The following is a 22,576-nucleotide window of genomic DNA, read 5'->3' as shown; positions in this document are numbered from 1 at the left end:
CACAGCGATAGTTCTTGTTTTTTGGTGATTATTTGAAGATAAAAAGAGTCTCATGGATTTTAGTTCCCTGTCTTTAGTTCAGGCCTTCTGAGTAGCTATGATTAGCAGTGCAAGCCACTGTGCCCAGCTTATTACTGATTTTTTTCATAAAGCTTTCCTTGTTTTTTTAAGAAGATAGAATTTCTTTTTATGAAGACATACAGCCTGATTGATTGCAGAATCATCAGTCTGACTGATACAGTGGGGAAAAGGCGACAGAATGAATCTAAAACAATAACAGAATATGCCAGTGGAGAGAAGCCATTGTCATTTTTTTTAGAAAATTGCAAATAAAAAGTTTAATTTCAGAATCTGAGTCCACCATTTATAAATACACAAAAGCATAGTCCAGGCAAATTTCATTGAGCAGAGGTACAGTATTGTAACCAAATGACTTTAGAAAGTCATGGCAGGTGAGTGAAGTATCTCTCTTGGACTATGTAACTGATCTGAAATGAGAAAATAAAGACAACGCTAAGAGAACCTGACAGATGCTATCCCAGCCATTGTCATATTTTACCTTGCTTTCCTAAGGAAAACACCACTTGGAATGTAAGTACTGATGGTTATTACTAACATTAACTTCAGACCTATTAATTCCAGAGTATAACACAAAAATCACTAGTGTGGCAGAAGTCCTATAATTTGTAGGGTAGCTTAGTGTAAATCCAGTGACTCAGTTCATCAACTGAAAAGTGGAGATAATATCTATAAACCTATCATAAGCATGTAGTAAGGAAATAATGGCATTGCAAGACTATACAGAAGTAGACAGAAGAGAAGAGAAAAATCATTAGGTATGGGTTCAGTTTGACACATGGAAATGTTTTGTTCGTCTTACCTAATATTCATGTGTAGGGTTTTTTTTTTGCCAGTCCTGATCCTTGAACCCAGGACCTGGGCACTGTCCTTTAGCTTTCTCAAAGCTAAATCTCTACCATTTAAACCACAGTAGCATTTCTGGCTTTTTGCTATGTATGTGGTATCAAGGAATCGAACCTGAGTCTTCATGCATGCCAGGCAAGCACTCTACCACTTGGCTAAACTCCCAGCCCATGTGTAGTGTTTTTGAAAACAATTCTAGAACCTCTTATAATTATTTTAAAATATTCCTTATTTTCAAAAGTAAAATTTTCAGGTTTCTCTTGAAAAATCAGATGATCTGGCAACATCTTCTGGAACTCAATACATATGGATGTCCCTTTTGATATGTATTCTGTGATTCCAAGTCACCACCACTCCATATTGTCTCCTAAACAGAAGTATTAAGAATCCCCTAGGCATACTTTTTATTTTAAAGCAAGAAAATTTTCTTTCTTGAAAAGAAAAAAATAGTTAGTGGGAATAGAGGAACAAAGATTTTTTTAAAAAAAATCTGCTATAGTTGGGGGCTGCTACTCAAGTGTTTCCTGCCTAGCAAGCAGGAGGCCCTCAGTTCATATCCTAGTACTGAAAAAAAGGGGGGAAATTTCTGCTGTAAATTTATTCATTTTCTCCTCTAGAATATTTGGGGAAAATTCATTTAAAAATGAGTTTTCATCATTTAAGATATGGTAGGAATTAAGTTGGCTACTAGGGATGCAGTAAGAACAGAATCCCTACTCCTATGGTGATCACAACCTAGTAAATTCACACAAAGAAATGTAAAATGTCAATTATTCACATGCCATGAAGAAAGGCATAATGCTCTTCTAGTCTATAATTTTGGAATATATTCTACTTGCATAGTTAGGTGAAGCCTTCCCTGAAGCAGCATTGCTAAAGAACTGAGAGTTAGCTAACCAAAGGAGGAGAGAACATTCTGTGCTACAAGAGAAAAAATATGGAAAAGATCGGTGACAGAAGGAAAATGGCAAGTACAAAAGACTAATAGAACATTCAATGTGGCTGGAGTCATAAGGAACAAAGAGCATAAGAGAAGACCAGAATCATGAAGTCCCTTCATGTACGTACAAACCTTTCTATCCTACAGACTACAGTCAATAGAAAAATCTGAGAGTAGGGATTTGACCATTAGATTTGTTGAAAAGGTAAAACTGCCAAGAGTATAGAGATCTGTTTGTGTGTGTATACGGGGAAGGAAGGTGTCAAATGACATAGGCCTAGCAGATACGTGACTGCTCAGGACCAGATGGTAGATGGTAATGACTTCAACAAGGTGGTGTGATGGAATAAGGACTTAGGAGATATTAGGATGTAATAGTGAACATAAATATAAGGGAGAAAGTACTATCAAAGATGACTGATAGGTTCTGAATTATATACATGCAGAGCATTATCAGTCAGTGGAATAAGGAACCAGAGTGGAGAAGTAGGCTGTGTGGTGGTTGCTCATGGCTATAATCCCAGTTACTCAGGAAGCTGAGACTTAAGAATCACGGTCTAGAGCCAGCATGGGCAGACATTCGAGAGACTCTTAGCTCCAATCTGCCAGGAAAATAAAAGTCAGAGTGGGGGTGTGGTTCAAGTAGTAAACACCAGTCCTGAGGGCCAGACCTTGGGTTCAAGCTTCAATAGTGGCAAAGGGAAGTGGTGGTGGTTGTGTAGGAGAGAAGTAGGTTTTAGTGGAGACAGGAGAGAGGAGATGGATCATGAGCTCATTTTGGGACATGCTGAATCTGAGTGCTTCAGGTATCTTGCAGAAGATAAATTTAAAATCTAGTAAATAAGAGCTCAGGGTTGAAGTCTGGGTTGGGGTCAGAGATATGTATTTTTGAGTGGCATTATACCATGAATGTGTATGTAATCACTTGGAAAGATCTGGGGCTACTCAGGGCACTGAGATAGGAGGATTTGTTGTATAGGTGTGGGGAATCTCAGTTCAAAGACAGTCAGGACAGAAAAGTTCCAGAGGGTCTACTTCCAAAGTAACTAGCAAAAAGCTGGAATGAAAATGTGGCTCAAATAATAGAATACTAGTTGACCAAGCAAGCTAAGCAAGTTCATAGTTGTTCAAATCCTGGTACTGTGATTAAAAAAAGGGTCAGTTTCCGATTATCAAGACATGGGCAGACAAAGAGAAAAATCTGAAGTTAAAAAAATAGGAGTGTGCTATTAATAAAAAATATTAAGGTGAAAGCTAATAATGAATTGTTCAGTAAGAGACTAACAAGTGAGGATTGAAAAATGTTTAATGAACATGTTGATATGAAGCCACTATGAGGCACGGTAATACTGATTTTGTAGGATGATGGGGAAAGGTAGTTTAACATGGCTAGGGAAGTAAGAAGACGGTGGTGTGCATGATCACCTCTAGAGAAGTTGGACTATGAAGAATGGTGGACTCTGAAGAAGGGTGTAGCAAGGGCTGGGGTGGTATATGACTGCCTCTAATCCCAGAACTCCAGAGGCTGACACAGAAGAATTGAGTGAGAGCTCGAAGGAAGGAAGGAAGGAAGGAAGGAAGGAAGGAAGGGAGGGAGGGAGGGAGGGAGGGAGGGAGGGAGGGAGGGAGGGAGGGAGGGAGGGAGGGAGGGAAAGAATATGTTGTGCATATATAGGGTTTTTGACAGTTTAAAGGGGGCTTATTTGTCATTGCTCCAAATGTACAAAAAATTAGAAAATAACCCTCACATATATAGTTTTTGATGAGAACTGAGGATTGCAGTTCAAAGCCAGGCCAGGCATGAAGATCTGTGAGACTCATCTCCAATTATCTACTAGAAAAGCGGAAGTGGTGCTATGACTCTAAGTGGTAGAGTGCCAGCCTTGGGCTGAAGAGCTCAGGGACAGGCCCACCATTTATGTCCCATGACCAACAACAACGAAAAAGTTACTATTTAAAGTTTTATTAATGAAATTCAGGCCAATTCTCATTCTATCCCTTTTAATAATTTTTCTGAAATTTTAAGTGGATATATGTTAAACCTGCTTACTGTATTCTTACTCTATCTTAAGCACTTGTTCATCCTTTCTATTATTTTTCTAAGCTATATTCCAAGAGATTTTTTTCTAATTTTCTAATTTCTAATTTTTTTCTCCTTTAGGTCATTTACTAATTTCTTTTTAATTGTATAGTCTATTGTCCTCATACATACCACTTCCTAAGTTTAATTGTTTACTTAAAAATGATCATTTTCAAATGTGTGAATTTCAATAGTTTTGTATTTCAATAGTATTTATTCACACATAAATGATGATTTTTAACTATATAAAATTACTATATTTTATAGAGTAAAATTACAAGTTCATGCCTATAATCTTAGCTACTAAAGAGGCTAGCATCTGAGGATTGTGGTTCAAAGCTAGTCTTTGCAGGAAAGTCTTTGAAAGTCTTATCTCCAGTTAATGAGTGAAAATAAGCTGGAAGCAGAGCTGTGGCTCAAAAATGGAAGAATACTAACCTTCAGCAGATAAGCTCAGGGACAGCATCCAGGTCCCGAGTTCAAACCCCAGAATTAGCACACACAGACATAAAAAAAAAAATCTCTGCATGAGCTCTTAATTGAAATGTGTGGGCCAAGATGTGCTTCACATTTCTTCTCTTTTTTGGGTTTTGAAATATAGGCATATATATAGTATCTCTGGGATGAGATTCAAGTGTAAACATAATATTCACTTAGGTGTTGTATACACCTTATACACATAGCATGAAGATAATTTTATCCAAATTCTGATATGCACCTACAGTTTATTGCAGCCCATCAAATGAGGTCATGTGTGGAATTTTCTACTTTTGGTGTCAAAATGGTACTCAAAAAAACCCTTCAGATTTCAAATATTTTAATTAGGGAAGCTTAATCTGTACAAATTTGTAATTTTGCTCTCTAATCTTTGTGGGAAGATTCCCTAGTGACTTTTTTATTTGGAATTTTACTTATGAAGATTCGAGGCTTCAAGTACATTTCTCAGCACATGATCTGCATTTGTCTTTCCAGATGCTTGAGGTTACTCTGGGGAGGGAGAATGTTCCCAACAGACTCCTAAAATCATAGAAATAATGGGAACTTTCACCTCAAACTTGTGTGAGAATAAGCTCTTTAAGCACTCTCTTTCTGTACTCTATTTTGAACCCCTTTCACACAGAGTCAAGACAGACACAAATCCTACCTCGAAGAACCCACTAATTTTTTCTTGTTCAGCCATTGAGTGTATACATCATGAGTGTTCAGTGTTCAGGCTGCAAACAATGAGTTTCTTAATTAGACTTCCTTCAAGGTATAGTCCTCAATGTCACCTCTATCTACATCTCCAATCCATAAAATCAAAATCTGGATTATGAGCTAGTAGACACAGCTAATAACCAACCTCATCGCCAAGATGAACATCTACCTGGCATTTTATCATTTTGCACGCACTTTTCTTTTCTGGTCTTTCTGGTCTTGAGGAATTTAATGAAGATTAAATATTCTTTGCAGCACTGTTAATGCAATTCTTTGAATCCTAGGTCAGCCCTGCTTCTCGATACTACTTCTTTAAATTGAGATGTAAGAGTAGTATGATGAGAATGAAGGGGGAAGAAGAGATCTATTAAGATAATGGAAGACGTGTGGAATTGTTAAGATGGGAAAACATAAGAGAAAATCATTGAATAAGCAAGTAATGATATCCAGGAAAGCATAGGAGGATTTACTTGTCAAGACTGATATAGATAATGAGCTATATATCTTTAGAGCTATGCCTGAGCTATAATAGTCCTCACAGCCATGTAATAGGTAGGCATATCACATCCCTTTTCATTTTCTGTGGGGGTTATGAAGATAAATATTATACAATTTGCTTTGGAAATATTAAATACACAAATGTAAGGCATTACAATCATGTCCTCTGTGATAAGTATATATGTAGCTGAAACTTAGGGAAAATAGAATAAAGTTAGTGGTTAAAGTGCAGTTTAGTAGAGTCAGACAAAAACAGTTTATAATCACAGTTATGGAAAACTAAACCATTTCTAGTAAATAGTAACTGACTCATAGTATGAGACTTGTCTTATAGATTTTTTTGGTTAGAATTTGTTGAGACTACATCACTAAAACCTTAATGATAATGTGTCATTTGCCATGATATGAAAGTTGTTAAGCAATACTCTCAAAATAGTTCTATTTTACCAGTGGTAATAAAAATTTAAATTAAGAAAAATTTAGCGTTTATAACATGTGGGATGTTACAGGTACAAAATATAGATTCCAGATAGTACTTAAATAAGTTGCTTCAATGTTTTCTGGATTTTGATTTTTTTACTATTGTTCTGGTACCTATGATATAAAAATATGATAAAGCACCAGCTGAGAAAGCAAGCTGAGAAAATGGAAAGCCTTGTGCTTCAACCCCAGTATCTCTCTCTCTCTCTCTCTCTCTCTCTCTCTTACACACACACACACACACACACACACACACACAAGGGTTGTTTTTAGTGTGCTAACTGGTTGAATTTATGACTGATTTTAAAATTATTTGTTTTATATTTATGCTATGGCACAGTGATATATATGTATGTTTATTATACACATATCATGTATATGATATATATATATAACATGTACACGATATGTAATGTATGTAGTCAAATTTATATCTTCTTATTTTCAAGGAATTTTGAATTTAGGTAGTAAAATATTTTTGTAGGAAAATAAGAAAACAATAGATAATACAGTAATAAATAATAAAGTCAACTAAGTTGAGAGTTAAAATGCCATCAACATTTGGCAAGTACAAAAGCAGCTCTCAAGAGTTAAGAGTTTAAATTTAATTTTCCTAGTTGTTTTAGAATTGAGATCAAATAATCGTATTTTATTCTGTTCAAGAAATTGGCATTTATATTACAAAATTGAGAAACACTTCAATATGGCCTCAAAGATGAACTCATTGATTTTGGCATGTATCACAATACTCCAAAGATACTATACTTCCACTTTAAGTCCTTAACAGGTAGACAGTGTACATTTCATCAGATGTATGTCTCCTAATCTTTTCAGGTTGGAATTCAAGTCACACTTGCCTGGCCTGCTGTATCTGATACTCTACCACTTGAGCCACACCTCTAGCTTGGCTCTTTCTTTTTGGTGCTTAATAGATGAAGTCTAAAGGACTTTTCTGCCAAGGCTGGATTCGAAGCTCAAACCTCCAGGTCTCAGCCTCCTGTGTAGGTAGGGTTACAGAAATGTACCATCTGTATCCTATTCAGATAACGTGTTTTAAAGACTCAAGTCTTCTCATTATAGTATGGGGAGTGTGAAAAACTGTCTGGTGAAGTTCATGCTGTATTGACTGCCAGAAAATGTTCAATGAATGTTTAGATTAGTATACTATTTTTTCCTTCCAACAATCTGCTTCTAAGGAGGTTAAGTAAAATAATTGTTTCAGAAAGGGTACTTTTCATTATCTCCATTCCACTCAGGTATATAGTCACCAAAACAAAAAGTCATCTGGGCAGTTCTTAACTCTTCAAAAGCATGAATTCTGGGAGACCCATCAAAATATATTTAAAGTAATGGATGCTTTCCCATACTTGTATTCTGATCCATATTTCTTTACAGCTATGTTATTAAAGTTAGATTTTTTGTTTTTGTCAGTCCTAGGATTGAACTCAGAACCTGGGCACTGTCCCTGAGCTTCTTTCTGCTCAAGGCTAGAACTCTTCCACTTGAGCTACAGGTGCTACTTCAGGCTTTTTCTGTTTATGTGGTACTGAGGAATCAAACCCAAGGCTTCATGCATGCTACTCAAGCACTCCACCACTGAGCCACCTTCTCTGCTCCTAGATGGGTTTAGTGAGAAATAGGTACAATAAATGCTTTAAGTTTAAATGCTTTAAAGTTTAAGTGTAAATGCTTAAAGCATTTACTCTATTTCTCACTAAAAGCAAAAAGTAATTGGTATTTACTATAACAGGTATCAAAGACAGGACTTTTGTTTAAAACATTAAATCTCAGTCTTATATTTGTCAACAGATTTCTGTACAATATACAATAGGAACTCACTGGGAAAAATTTAATTCAGAATGATAAGTGGAAAGTACATACTTTACCTGGAATCAATATGAAAACTGAATTCAAATATTCAAATACTCTTAAATATAAGCTTCTGTACCCTTTAATAAGTTTTGAAATTGTTTCTAATTAAGATGTCTCTAAGCAGGGCTTCAAAAAATCAAAAATTTATTCTCCTGAAGTATTGTTTTTTTAAATAATCAAGCCAATCATTTTAGGACACCAAGGGCAGACAACCCACACACTTTTTAGGAAACACTACTTCAGAAAAGAGAAATTTTAGCCTACCTTCTACCCCAATTATCTTTTCTAGGTTATTCAGAGTTTTTGTGCTTTTCTATAAAAGCATACCAGAAAAGAGATTCGCTTAATTTAAGTTCTTGGTTTGGAATATTAGCAACCAAAAATATGAAAAAAATGCCAGGCACTAGTGGCTGATACCTATAATCCTACCTACTCAGGAGGTTAAAGTCTGAGAATCCAGGGTTGAAACCATTCCAGACAGACAAACCCATGAGACTCTGATCTCAATCAGCAAAAACTGGGAAGTGGAGGCATGGCTCAGATGGTAGAGAGCCTGTCTGCCAGACATGAACAAAAAAGTGAAGTGAGACAGAACCACAATACAAGCTCTAGTACTGGTATACACCCACAAAAAACCCCTCAAATTAGACATTCTGTGTGTTCTGTGCTATAAAAGCACATATTTAGATTTTTCAGACTATAGGAGCTTTGTCCTATTGTCATAATATCTAGCCACTTTATTATTTATTTACTTACTTACTTTTTGGGTCATGGGGCTTGAACTCTGGGCCTGTGTGCTGTCCCTGAGCTCTTCAGTTCGAGGCTATTGACCCACCCTTGAGCCATAGCCCCACTTTCCCTTTTCTAAAGATTAATTGGAGATTAAGAGTCTCATGGCTTTGCATTGCCTGGGCTGGCTTTCAATTGCAATCCTCAGATCTCAGCCTCCAGAGTAGCTAGGATTACAGGCGTGAGCTATCATGCCCAGCTCGTCACTTTATTTTTGAGTGGAGTACTGGCTGGTACAGGGTAAACATGGGACCTTCTGGGACACCAAGAACTCTTCATTTCTTATTTGGGTTAATGATAATATAGTTGTGTATAAATATAATCCTTTATCTAGCTTTATGTTTAAGATTATACACTTTGTGGTTATACATTTAGTCACTTTCTGAAATGTACATCAATTTCCAGTGAATTTTTAGTATGATTTTATAAGTTAAAAGGGAAAAGTGGGCTGGGAGTTTGGCCTAGCAATAGAGTACTTGTCCTTCAGTACCACATACATAGAAAAAGCTAGAAGTGGTGCTGTGGCTCAAGTGGTAGAGCTCCAGCTTTGAGAAAGCCCAAGGACAGTGCCTGTGCCCTGAGTTCAAGCCCCAGGACTGGCCAAAACAAAAGGGGGTGGTAAGTAAGATACCTGATGCTTATAGCAAATAAATTGCTAGATAATTTCAGGTAAATTAACTGTATGTGAAGCTAGAGTAAGGTTTAAGTGATGAGAAGTTACTAATCTCCTACCATTTATCAGTTTAACTTTGAGGAAGTATTATATGCGCTGCTTTGATGGCCTGTAATTCCAACACTTGAGAGGCTGAAGCAGGAGGATTGTGAGTTTTGAGGCTAGCCTAGTCTACATGGCAATATCCTTTCTCAAAAGAAAAACAACTGGATTAAAACATCTTCAAGTAGGTGACCTAACTATGGGATGATTATTTTCTACTCATGTTATTTATTTATATTTTTATTTCTGATTCTTAGTTAATGGAGTCTGTTAACATATTGCTTGGATTTCCAAAGGATGGAGACAAAAAAAGAATTAAAGCCCAGTTCATTTTGTTAGTTAACTGTTATTTTCAGTGTGCTAACTAGCTGAAGTTACAACTGATTTTAAAATGACGCAGTTGTTTTCCTACTAAGGGAAAAAAGAGTTGGTTTATGCAAGAAACAAACATTTATCTGTCTCAAATGATTTTTCTTTTTGCTTTTCCTTGGAACCATGTTAATTCTCATCACCTCCATAAGGCTTTGAGAGGATTAACTGCAGAGACCAATATTGTTCTATATTAGTATTAAGCATATGATGTCACTTTGTTTCTTCTCCTCCACAAGCTTTTCTTTTGAGGGAAGGGAGACTTTTAGGGCAAATGACTTATGAAAATACTGTGGTTTATATACCACTAGCTGATACACATGATTGACAACCTTACACTCCAAAACCTGTTTGAAATGGGTCAAGCGCTGCAGAACAATGCAACCCAATGAGCAATTCCCCATAAAAGAGAAAGGTGGTGTGATTCAATTGCAGCTAGTAAGCAAGTTATTGCAAAAATAGTTTGGTGGTTTTGTTTATGCAACAGACGCGGGGTAGGCTACTATATTCTCTCTTAGGGTTTTTTTTTTTTTTAAAGGACTTTGACATATAAGAGGACAAATCACCAAAAGTAGGAAACAACCGGGACAAACATTATGGGTTTGACGGAGGTCCTCACAGTGACCTGTACCATTGGTTATTGATCATTAACTCTGCTGGGGACCGATGGAAGGGAATTTGTGTGAGGCTTATCGAGCCACAGGAAAGGAGATGCAGGAGGGAATAGAAGCTTCTAATAAAAGAAACGCAGCAACAATAGCGGAGGAACAGCTCTGCCTGGTGACGTAATGGCTGGCAGCGGGCCAGCTTCAAGCAGAGCTGCTGCTACCTCAGCATCCAACCTCTCACCACACAGTCCGGCTTTGGCCAAGCGATCAGGGATGCTACTTCTAGCGATGCCACTTGATCGTTGTCACCCGAAGCCTTACCTTAGAGGATCAAAACACTGAACAAAGGCTCGTCCCTGCGCTTCGAAGTTGACGGGGCACACCAGACTCTCTCACTCCCACCTTCCCATAATCGACTCAATCAGCCGCTTAAGTTTAGAGAGCGAAAACACGGGTGCGTCTCGGGCGTGACTCAGTTTCCCCAGGCTGATGTGCAGTCTGTCCCGACCCTGCCCGTCCCCCTCTCGTCTTCTCCGGCCAGAGTTGATCGGGGCTCCCCCTTCCCCCTCCCCAGGTCCCCGCACGCCGATCCTCCCGCCTTACCTCCGCCAGGTAGAGATTGAGAAGACAGAGCGTGGAGAACTGGAGGCAGGAGGGAAAGCAGTAGAGCAGCCAGTGCGGGAAGAAGTGCAGGTGAGCGGGCGGCCGGAGCAGGGGCAGCGAGCCGCTGAGCGAGAAGGCGGCGGAGAACAGGGTGGTCCTGAGCGCTGCCCACAGGAGGCACAGGAAGAGACAGAGGCTCTGGTAACTCAGCCGTCGCTCGCGGTACAGGAGCAGCCGCCACAGCTGCAGGTAGGCAAAGGCGAAGAGCGCGGCGTAGAGCAGGGCGTGCAGGACGCTCAGCGCCAGCTGTACCGAGCCCGGCACCGCGGCGCCCGAGGCAGCGGCGACGGCGCCCCCGCCTCCGCCACCCCCGCTGCCCGGCGTCGAGGCTTCGCGGGCGGCCGCCGGACCCGGCGCGGACACCCTCATGTAGGAGCTGGGGGACCGGCGAGGGAGCGCGGGAAGGAAGGGGCAAGATCGCGAGCCGCCGTCGAGGGGGAGGATGGTCCCCTGACCCCCCACCCACCCCAGCTTCCAACCCCGGAGCGCGCCGTGACAGGACCCGGAGCCCCGCGCACAGCAGCCCGCGGTTCCACCCCCCGCCCCCCCACTCGCGACCCCGCCTCCTCAGTGCCCCCCCCTTCCACCCCCGCAGGGGGGCTCGGCTCCTCCTGCGGAGGCTTCGCTCGCGAGCGGCGAAAAACAACTCTCGGCTGGAGACAATCAGCTGAGAAACCCGAGCATTTGAGGCGCTCGCTCCGCACCGTGGGCTGGCTCTGATTGGCTCAGGTGGGCACGCCCTCCGAGCGCCGTGCTCGGAAGGCCACGGGCCGAAGGGCCTGTCACTCAGGGACCTCGAGCCCTAATTGGGCGTTCCCTTTCCCCCGGTGTCTCCCCCCGCTGCACACCCCACCCACGCCGCTGATTGGCCCAGCAACTGCGCTGTCCGCGCGCGCGGGCGGGAGGACTCGGTGGTCGTCTGTCACCTGGGACTGCTCCGGCTCCGCCCTCCGGTGCTTCCCATTGGTTGGAGAATCCCTTACGTAAGGAGCACGAGGAGAGGGAGGAGTCCCCGGGGTTGTTTTTTTGCCCCGGAGACCGAGTCGTCTGAGGGGGTGGTGGCTGCCGGCGAGGAGGGCGGGGACGCCGCGCTCGCACAGGTAGGCGTAGCGGTTGCCCGCTGCTAGGAGAGCCGGCCGCAGCCCCGCCTTCGGCCTCCTCCAGCGTCTGGGGTGGCGGGAACTGTGGGCCCGCAGGGACGGCCCGTGTTGGCACGCGGGTCTGGCACCCAGGTCTGGGGCAGGTAGGTGGCGGCGTGGGTCCTCCAGGCTATGGTCTCTCGTCTGCAGAGATGCAGACCCGGCACTGCTTGTGCCCTGGAGCTCTAGATTCGTCTTCTGGGGTTCCGGAGGAGCCCCGCCCGCACCCTTAGGAGGGTCGGGGGATCCTTTCGGCTACTGCTGTGTGAAGAATGGGACGAGGGGGCGACCTCGCCCTCGGGACGGGTCCCGCGGGAGCGCCTACGTCCGGTGGGTATTGAAGCGGCCCGTAAGGGGAAGGTGATCCTTTGCAACTAACAATTTGGAAGCAGGCTCCGGGGCCAAAGGATGGGGAAAGAAACAGTAACAGAAATGTCTTTGATGGCTGGAGGATGACGACGAGGAGGAGAACAGTCTGTGCTTCTTTCCACAATGTGTGGTGTTATGTGTGTGTGTGTGTGTGTCTTAAGTATTGAGCCCGGGATAGGAGGTGATGTCACTATTCCAACCTGGGACTAAGAGACATACAAAATATAAATGCTATGTTACTACTGTAAATAAGCAAGAAATAAATAGATCTCCTAATATGTATTAAAGCTGTTGCATAATAGTTGTTGGCTTTTGTGTTTAATAAAATGACCACACCAGTGCAAGTTCGGGAACCATATTCTCTTGAGAATGAATAGTACACTGCAAATTAAGGATCTTTGTGAAAGACAGATGCTATGTTTACTGGAACAACCAAAGTGCCGACTTATCCCTTATTTTATGCTTTGTCTACGAAGAATGTGGGTTTTTTGTTTGTTTTTCCTAGCTGTGTGTTCTATGGACATTTATGGTCTTTTCTGTACTTCCGATTCTGGACCAGTAGTTCATCAGACATCTTATGTTGGTTTGGCTTGGGGTTTTTCTAGGCTATTGCCGACTTCATATTTGTATATCCTGGCACCGTTTCATACATATCCACAGAAGAAGCATTCCAGTGAACATACTGAAAAGCAGTGACCAGTAGTATAACTTACTGTAAGAGGTGAACAGGCCTATTCCAACTTAACACTTAAATTTCATACTTATTGGAATTAAAGGTCATCACTTCATGGGCTCTTTTTTGTTTGTTTGTTGTGTTGGTCATGGGGCTTGAACTCTGGGCCTGGGTGCTGTCCCTGAGCTCTTCAGGTCAAGGCTTCTGCCCTACTCCTTGAGCCATAGCGCCACTTCCAATTTTCTAGTGGTTAATTGGAGATAAAAGTCTCACATTCTTTAGTGCCAGGGCTGGCTTTGAACCGCAATCCTCAGATCTCAGCCTCCTGAATAGCTAGGATTACAGGCATGAGCTGCTGCACCCAGCACTTCATGGATTCTTCAGAGAATGCGATTAGGGCAGTACACTGTTCCCTTCAAATAGAGGATAGAGTACCCATAATAACAGTGAGGTAATTGATTATAGTTATGGCTTTAAGCACTTAAGCATACAAATCATTTATGTGATTTTTATGCATTTGTCAAAATTAAGGGCACAGCTTGTTTTCTGGCATGGCCTATTTGTGCATCTTTCATAATCAACGGGAAGCACATTTCAGGTCATGAGTGCTGTCTTGAGTTTTATGGGAAAAGCTCTGGCTTCCAGAAAGCATCAGCTAGACTTGATTACCCAGTCCAATACAACAATTGAGTTGAACAGGACTGAGAAAGGAGATTTAATCAAACGTTATTGCATTGGAGAGAACAGATATAGGAACTCAATGATCCCAAGTCCATTTTCAGTTTTTTTTTTTTTTTTTTTGAAATTTTGAGAGAAAGGAGGAGGATGAGATTCACATAGCTGATGAAACTGGAAATCAGGCAGTGGTCTGACCAAGTACTATCTCAGATTGGGTTTCACAATGGGCTCTAGAAGATTTTTCACAGCTATTGCTTAGGTGTAATTTCTGTTATGTATATGGTTTATCTGTCAGTCTTGTCATTTCTAACATCCAAGGTGAATATAAGAGGGAGAGTTTCAAAAGAAATAATGTTAAAAAAGCAATTCATAGAGGGACAGATTGGAATTAGGCCTGTGACTACAATGAGTAGTCAATTAACAGAACAACAGGATCTTTTATTTTCTTATGTGTTTTCTGCTCAAAATGGTGGTAAACAAAATATGGACAAAAATATGTTTTTGTTGGGGCCAGGAGTTTGGCTTAGTGGTAGAGTGCTTGCCTAGCATGCACGAAGACCTGGGTTTGATTCCTTGGTACTAATACACAAGAAAAGCTGAAAGTGGTGCTGTGGCTCAACTGGTAGAGTGCTAGCTTTGAGAAAAGCCCAAGGAGAGTCTCAGGCCATGAGTTCATGTCCCAGGACTGTCTTTGCTTATGAGACTGTTTCCCCTTGCCCCCACTTGACAGTGCATGTATCTGGACAGTCTTTCTTTTTGCCTCCTTTTTGGGGGGTGAGTGTACAGGCTGAAGATAGATTTTCTTCCCACTTGGCTTTGGATGACACTGGAGTGATAAGATGTTTACTCCTTTTCTAGTCTTCTTTGCATCTCAAGTAAATCTCTTAAATAGATTAGATCTCTGCTGAGATCTAATCAGTATTTTATTTGAGGCCAGTTCAGTGAACAGGTTGTTTTCTCCAGCACCAGCACGATCTGTAAATAAGCTAATTTTGGACAGAATGTTCTTACAGCAACTTAGTAAGCATGAAATGCCCAGTTGTTGCAAAATATGAAAAGTGCTGTTTTTATAAAAACAGAATGATATAATTTATTTAATAGTTATAGTTACTAACTTCCCCTTTCTGTTGACATGCATAGACATTTAATTTTATTGTTAATCATAAGGAAATTTCAGGTCTATAGAAAGCTAAAATTTAATACATCCACGTGCATAAAGGCTGGATATTATTGTCCAGAGAAGACCGATTATTGCAGTCCAGTTGTCTTTCATATGTTTTAAAGCATGAGCATTGTCTATGTAAAGGACTCAATCCCAAATGGGATTGGTCTAGCTAAGGATGACCACCAGCTATTCATCCTTGTGTTTTCATCTCTTCCTTCCCCCAGGTAAAGACAAATATTTACCTCCTGTCCTCAATAACAGGAAAATAAGTGTTTTCCCTTTATTACATCTAGGGCCTTTCTTAATATTGATTGTTGAACTAAAGACACTTTGGTTGCTATATGGATTTTATCTACACATGGCACTTATTTTTTTAATGTATTCTCACTGACCCATTCTTTTTGTATTTTGTTACTTTCTTAGTTACAAACCATTCTTCCAATCTTTTTTTATTGTAATTAATAGAAGGGTTACAGTTGTTCTTCCTATCTTTTAAATAACTTTTGCATGCGTAGTTGTTAGAAGGCTGAGATAAAAGGGGCATCTTGTATCCATACTCTGATCAGTGCTTCAGAAGCATTATACTGAACAGTTGGAAGGTTCCCTTGTAGGCTGAAAGTTGGAAGACCTATGTGTGTGTGTGGTATTGGCAAGAATGCCAGATACTTGCTTAGGACTTTCCTGTAGGTACTAGAACCTATTGTAGTAATAGTCACTAGCGTGTGTGTGTGTGTGTGTGTGTGTGTGTGTGTGTGTGTTGGTCCTGGAGCTTGAACTCAGAGTGTAGGTGCTATCCCTGAGCTTTTGTGTTCAAGACTGTTGTTCTACCACTTGAGTGATATAGCTCCACCACTTTTTTTTTTGTGATTAAGATTAGAGGTAAAAGTCTGAGGGACTTTCTTGTACAGGCTGGCTTTGAACCATGATCCTCAGATCCCAGCCTCCCTAGTAGCTAGGATTACATGTGTGAGCTGCTAGTGCCTGTCTTCAGTTACTCGTATTTTAAATAATCATCTTTTTATAATAATTTTGTCAGTTGTGGGGCTTGAATTCTGGGCCTGGGCGCTGTCCCTGAGTTCAAGGCTATTGCCCTACCCCTTGAGCCATAGCACCACTTTAGGTTTTCTAGTGGTTAATTGGAGATAAGAGTTTCATGGACTTTAGTCCCTAGGCTGGCTTTGAGCCAGACAGTAGACTGTAGAAATCTACAATTAAAATCTTTTCAGATAGTTTTTGCTAGGACACTAGTCCACCTACCCTTTTAAGGAAGGTTTAAAAATATCAGCCCTGTTTGAATTTTTAGTAAACACAACAGAAATGAATTATAGGAAAAGCAAAATAAAACTCACATTACAAGAACTTAAAAGTTTTACTAAATTTAATAGTTACAGAATTAACATTAAGTTGCTGTGAAAACTTCTAAACTTATACTCAATTTCTATATTGTTAATGTAGAAATACCAACTCTGCTTTAAGGAAATTAAAAAGAAAAGAGTTTATTCTGAGCCAAATCTTAAGTGACTATGGTCTAGGAACACAGATCCAAGTTATTCTAAATGACATATTCTACCATGGAAGAGATTGTATGAACTTTTATAGGCACAGAAAATAAACTCACAAATCAGCGTTTATACAATATAGTAGAAATCAGGTAGATAGGCTACCCCAAGGTAAGGGAATCTAGTATTAGATGTTGCAGTTAGCATATTCTTTAGCTTTACGGTTGATGGAAGCTAGATGTCTTAAGCATTGTGTACATTCCAAAAGTTGAGTGAAGTAGAGAAAATGCAGAGGTAGATAGTAAGTGGCTGTAAAAGGGGCTAAAGGTAGCCCATGATAATTTTGGCTGTTGACTTAAAAATTTTCCATCTCACAATGATCATCTTCTATTCAGCCAAGTTCAACCAGTTTGCAGGATCTTTATTGAGATATGGCTTCTTCAGGGAACTTCAGTTCACAGTGATTATTTCATTCTAGATCAGTAATAAATGGTTCTTATTCTATACATGCCTTGGGGCATATTTCTCCATGGACTTTGGTTTTGCCTTGTGAGAGGACCTGCCATTTTTGTTATGCTTGGCCACAGGTTAAATTGGCTTTGAAAAATACAGCCTCTTATTTTTTCCTGTAACAGAACAGTTTGATCAGTGTGCTTCTTTGGGCAAGGGATCTACAATAATCGCAGGATTATTGTACGTTTTATATAACAAAATTGGTTTTTGTAAAACAAAATTTTATATGTAAAATAAAACAAAAATATACCTGGAAAGTGACATGTCTCTTTAACTTTCACATGTATAATCTTATTTTTTAATGAGATAGAAGCTGTGAGAATGTACTCAGACACTGGCTGTATGGTTTAGACCTTTTGGGTATTGTTATAAAATATACTTTAGGAGAAAAGAATAATATTAACTTAATGTACAGTTTATTGTTAGAATAACTGAATTATAAACTTAAAGGCAAGGGAAAATGATGTTTTATGCTTGAATCTTTCAATTGTGCTTTTACTTTATGGTTCAATTAGATTATAGTTCTTTAATTTAACAATGATTACTATATAGTTAGTCTTCAGATGACTATTTTAAAATATCGCCATTAAAATAAGCTGGTTTAAAATGGCCATAGTGTATAATCAATTTTAATGTCACAGGCATTCTTTAATTAGATCATTAAAATCACATTTTTATATACCTCTCAGTTCTCCTTTTCCAATTCAAATTGTAGTTTTGAACACTTGACTCATAATAAAACATTGATTGTCGATTTGTTCACTGATATAAATTAACTCTAGTGAATGGACTTATTAGGAATGAGCGAAAAGTCAACTTTTTTTTGTTTTGGTAGGAATACCTACTCACTAGAGAAAATTATTATGTGCTTAATGATAATATCAAATGGCCAGAATAGTTATTCAATTTCTTGTGATTTTTTTTCTACAAATTTTTATTCTTTAATCATTTCATTTTTTTTTACTGGAAAAAGTCTACTCTTACTTGTATGAGTAAATGAAAAGTATTTGTGGAGTTTATTTTTGCCTGACTTGAAACAGTAATCTTTAACTTGAAACATATGAGTCCTATATGAAAAACTAGAACACTTAAAATTATCACTGATACCTGTGAGTGTATCATAAGATCCTACAAGTATGATTTTTATTGTGCTAATTTTCCTAAAATATCTTCTTTTATGCTTAGACAATATAGATCATCAGTAGAAAACATCTGAAGTTGTTCAGGAAAAAAACCTGAAAAGAGCAAAAGAGAAGACAAAGAAATTCAGGGGAAATGAAAGTAAGTACACTAAGGAAGTGGAGAAGGAGATATCGAGACCAAATCTGAATTCAGAAAATAGACATGAATTAAAATGTGGGTTGAGAAAGATTTACCTGTTTAAGCAGTATAAAGCAATATGTTTTTGTTTTTGTTTTTAACATGAGGGGTAGGTTCAGGGCTTTGAACTTAGTAGGTAGGCATTCTACCACTTGTGCCACACCTCCATTTTTTCTTTATTTTATTATTTCTTTATTTGTTTTGGTTGTACTAAGGTTTGGTTATGCCTCCAGCCTTTTTTGCGTTGGTTCCTTTTGAGATGGGGGTTTCACTTTCTTTTGGACCATGTCCTCCTATTTATTATTCCTGCAGTAGTTATCTTTGGGATAGGATCTCATGTTTGTGCCTGGGCAAGCCTGGGCCTTGATCCTCCTATTGATGTTATTTACATAGCTTAGATGACAGGTATGTACTACTAGGCTTAGCTATTGGTTGAGATGTGGGAGTCTTGCCTTTCCTTAGGTTTTGAACCTGTACCTCCAAATCTCTGCTTCTTGAGAAGATGACATTTCAGGAATGAATCACTAATCCTTCATGTGAATCGTAAGTTAAGAATGAAAAATCAAATGAACTATACAACTTGTGGAGAGGAGTGTGTGTGTGTGTCGGGGGAGGATGGTGAGAGAGCATGGGAAGATGTGACATTGTCTAAAGAGAAATGTACCTGACTTATGTAACTGTAACCCCTCTGTAAATCACCTTTATAATAATAGAAAATAAAAAAGAATAAGACATATATTTAGAAAGTTTGTATAGTGCTAATAGATATCTTGTAGGAGATTTAAATAAAAAGACAGTAAATATGGGAGACATGTTTTGGATATCTCATTCCCACCTCAATGATTTTAAGTAACTATTTTAGTATTTATTGCAAACTTAACTGTACGTAGATAAAATAAAATTCCCAATTAAAAGATCAGTTGAGGCTGGGTGCGTAGCCTAGTGGTAGCATGCTTGCCTAGCACATACACAGAAAAAGCTGATAGTGGTGCTGTGGCTTAAGTGGCAGAGAAATACCCTTGAGCAAAAAGTATCCAAGGACAGTGCCCACACCTTGAGTTCAAGCCCCAGGACTGGCAAAAAAAAAAAAGATCAGTTGACATTTAAGAATTAATACTGAAATGTAAGAAAATATTAGTTTAGCTGGATGTTAGTAGCACATGCTTGTGATTCTAGCTACTTAGGAGGCTATCTGTGGATTGTGGTTCAAAGCCAGCTCAGGCAGGAAAGTCTGTGAGAATCTTATCTCCAATAAGCCACCAGAAAACCAGAAGTGGCGCTGTGGCAGAATGCTAGACTTAAACCAAAAAGCTCAGGGACAATGCTGAGGTCCTGAATTCAAGCCTCACAACTGGAGGGGGAAAAAACAAAGGAAAGAAAGAAACGAACAGCTTAATGTACTTCCATAAATAGCTCTGATACCTAGTTATACATTTCCCAGAAGTTCATTTCTTTTATTAAAAAAATCAATAGGATTGTTCTGGAAGGTAGTTCAGTAGTAATGTCTATCATACATGAAATCATGTTTTCAATCCCTACCTAGCACTGAAAAAGCAAAAGAAAAAAGAAAAAGAAATCAATAGTATTAGCTGGACAGGATGGCTCATACAAGTGTGAAATCTTGACTACTCCAGAGGCAGAACCAGAAGGATCACAGTCTAAGGCCAGCCTCTATGAAAAACAAACCAATGAAAGCAAAATGGGCTGAGGGAAAGGCTCAAGTGAAAAAGTGCTTGACTACATAGAGGTTTTAAGTTCAATCCCAGAACTACAAAAAAAAAAAACAATCCTTGAAACACTAATCCAATAATTAATGTCATTATTATCATCTCCTCTCAAATTTTTACTATGAAGAAATAAGAAAGTTCTAGCAAGATCAAACAGTATGAATAACAACTTTTTTTTTTTCATGCCAGTCCTAGGGCATGATTCAGGGCCTGAGCACTGTCCTTGCGCTTCTCAAGGCTAGAGCTCTGCCACTTGAGCCACAGCATCACTTCCAGCTTTTTCTATATCTGTGATACTAAGGAATCGAACCTTCCTCCTCCTCCTTTTAGATTTAACTTCGTTCATTTAACGAATTCCATCGAATAAAACGGATGAAAACCTACCCTGTGACAGGTGTTCTCGTAGGTAATAGAAGACAGCAGTGAACAGAAGAGCTCCTGCTCATATAGAGCTGCACAACACATGATGTCTTCTGGCTTCCGTGTTTTTAGAGTTGACATCTCTTTAGTCATCATGTGCATTTTTTATAAGTCAACTGAAGAGTCTCTGCCAGAACTGAGTCCTCAGAATTATTTCAGTACATTGCAACCAGGAAAAGCCTCTTTAGCTTATTTTTGTCAAACTGGTAAGTTCTTAAGATTCTAAAATTATTCTTGTGATATTTATGTTACTGTTTATTTAGCATGCTCTGTGTGGAGCTGCTGTCAGGAGCAGTGGTATGTGTGATAAAGCTGTTGCTACACTGTGCCTGCCTGCATGAATCCACTGTTACCTGGCCTATAGTGGAAACTTTCACACCACTTAGCTTCTCCCTGTGTTTCTTCCATCAATTATTATAAGGAAATAGTATTTGCTAAACTTGTTATGAGGATCACGTTAAGTTTACTTGTGTAGTTCATAGTTAATACTAGTTAAGAATTGGTTATTACTATAGCATGTGAATTTTCTCTGATCATTTCTGAAAGTATACTTTCCAAGTATCAGTATTTTAGAAAGTTCTTTAAAATATAAAATGGATTAATAATGCTTTAATACTCTGCTTTAGCTGTATCATCTATCATTCTGAATTAGTTAACACAACAAGTAATTGTAATGAACTCCTTTAAGCTTCATGGTTTAAAAATAATATTCTCTTATTGGAATTAGTAAATAAAATAAGTCCATGTTTATATCACTTCCCTCTTAAATGTGAAAAATAAAACCAAATATTAGATTTAGACATTTTTACCATTTAGCTGTTAAATATGATGTGTGTATGTGTGTGTATGTATGTGTATGTGTGTGTGTCTATATACATATATATATATACATATATATATATGTTAAGCCTAGGGCTTGAACTCAGGTCCTGAGTGCTGTCCCTAAGCTTTTTTGCTCAAGGCTAGCACTCTACTACTTGAACCATGGCTCCACTTCTGGCTTTTTGGTGGTTGATTGGAGATAAGAATATTATGGATTTTCTTGCCCAGGCTGGCATCAAATGCAATCCTCAAATTTTTGCCTCCTGAGTAGCTAGAATTACTGTCATCCTGCAATTTTTTTTTTTTTGCCAGTCTTGGGCTTGAGCTCAGTGTCTGAGCACTGTCCTTGGACTTTCACAAGGCTAGGGCCTTACCACTTGAGCCTCAGCACCACTTCTGGCTTTTTTTCTATGTATGTGGTACCAAGAAATTGAACCTGGGTCTTCGTGCATGCTAGGCAAGCACTCTACCACTAGGCCAAACTCCTGGCCCTCCTGCAAATTTTTAAGATCATTTATAAATGATAAAAATATAAGAAATAGTAATGAGGCAGTATGAAAATAAGGGTATCAAAATACGTAACTGTATATATATATGTATGTCTATTGTTGAAGTCTAGACAAATATATTTGTAGATTTCTACTTTAATATTTAAAATTCATCTTTTTAAAGAAGCAATTCATAAATATTCACAAAACATTTTTTTTTGTTTTAGATTCTCCGAGTACCTCAATATTTCTTGAACAACTGAATAAGGCTGTTAGCCCTCTTCAGGACTATGGGATTTCAGTTGCAAAGGTAGAAAGATATTTATGTTGGTAAAATAGTACTAATAAACATCTTACAACTATATAGAGCAAGATTGAGTAGCTAAAAATACTTTCATATCTTTTTCCTAACAGGAAGAATGTTTCTTCCTCTTTTTTTGGTGTGGGGGGGTAAATGGTAGGGAGTACTTGAGTTTGAACTCAGTGTCTCTGTGCTTTTTAAACAGATGTTTTACCACTTGAGCCATAGCTTTTGTTATTTTTCAAATAGGGTTCAAATAGGATCTCATACTTTTGCCTATGACTGTCCGTGGATCATAATAATCCTGCTCCAGATTCCTGTTTAGCT

At 39.1% G+C, this 22,576-nt stretch overlaps 2 protein-coding genes across 2 annotated transcripts in view; one reads left to right on the top strand and one right to left on the bottom strand.

Annotated features, from left to right (window-relative positions):
* Positions 1–11,563, bottom strand: part of Gpr137c (G protein-coupled receptor 137C) — a 50,287-nt gene extending 38,724 nt beyond the window's left edge. The window contains exon 1 of the mRNA XM_090345102.1: positions 11,076–11,563. Coding sequence (XP_090201228.1) covers positions 11,076–11,504 — 429 coding nt within the window. The 5' untranslated portion in view covers positions 11,505–11,563. The remainder of the gene's footprint in view (positions 1–11,075) is intronic.
* A 530-nt stretch (positions 11,564–12,093) lies between these two features.
* The window catches only part of Txndc16 (thioredoxin domain containing 16), a 63,695-nt gene continuing 53,212 nt past the window's right edge, over positions 12,094–22,576 (top strand). Inside the window, exons 1-4 of the mRNA XM_090345095.1 lie at positions 12,094–12,235; positions 18,357–18,452; positions 20,613–20,844; positions 22,176–22,258. Of these exons, the coding sequence (XP_090201221.1) occupies positions 20,682–20,844; positions 22,176–22,258 (246 nt within the window). The 5' untranslated portion in view covers positions 12,094–12,235; positions 18,357–18,452; positions 20,613–20,681. The remainder of the gene's footprint in view (positions 12,236–18,356; positions 18,453–20,612; positions 20,845–22,175; positions 22,259–22,576) is intronic.

Source organism: Megascapheus bottae, chromosome 14 (assembly GCF_031878675.1).
Source record: "Megascapheus bottae isolate mThoBot1 chromosome 14, mThoBot2.hap1, whole genome shotgun sequence".
Lineage (NCBI taxonomy): Eukaryota > Metazoa > Chordata > Mammalia > Rodentia > Geomyidae > Megascapheus > Megascapheus bottae.
This window is presented reverse-complemented; position numbering and strand designations above follow the sequence as displayed.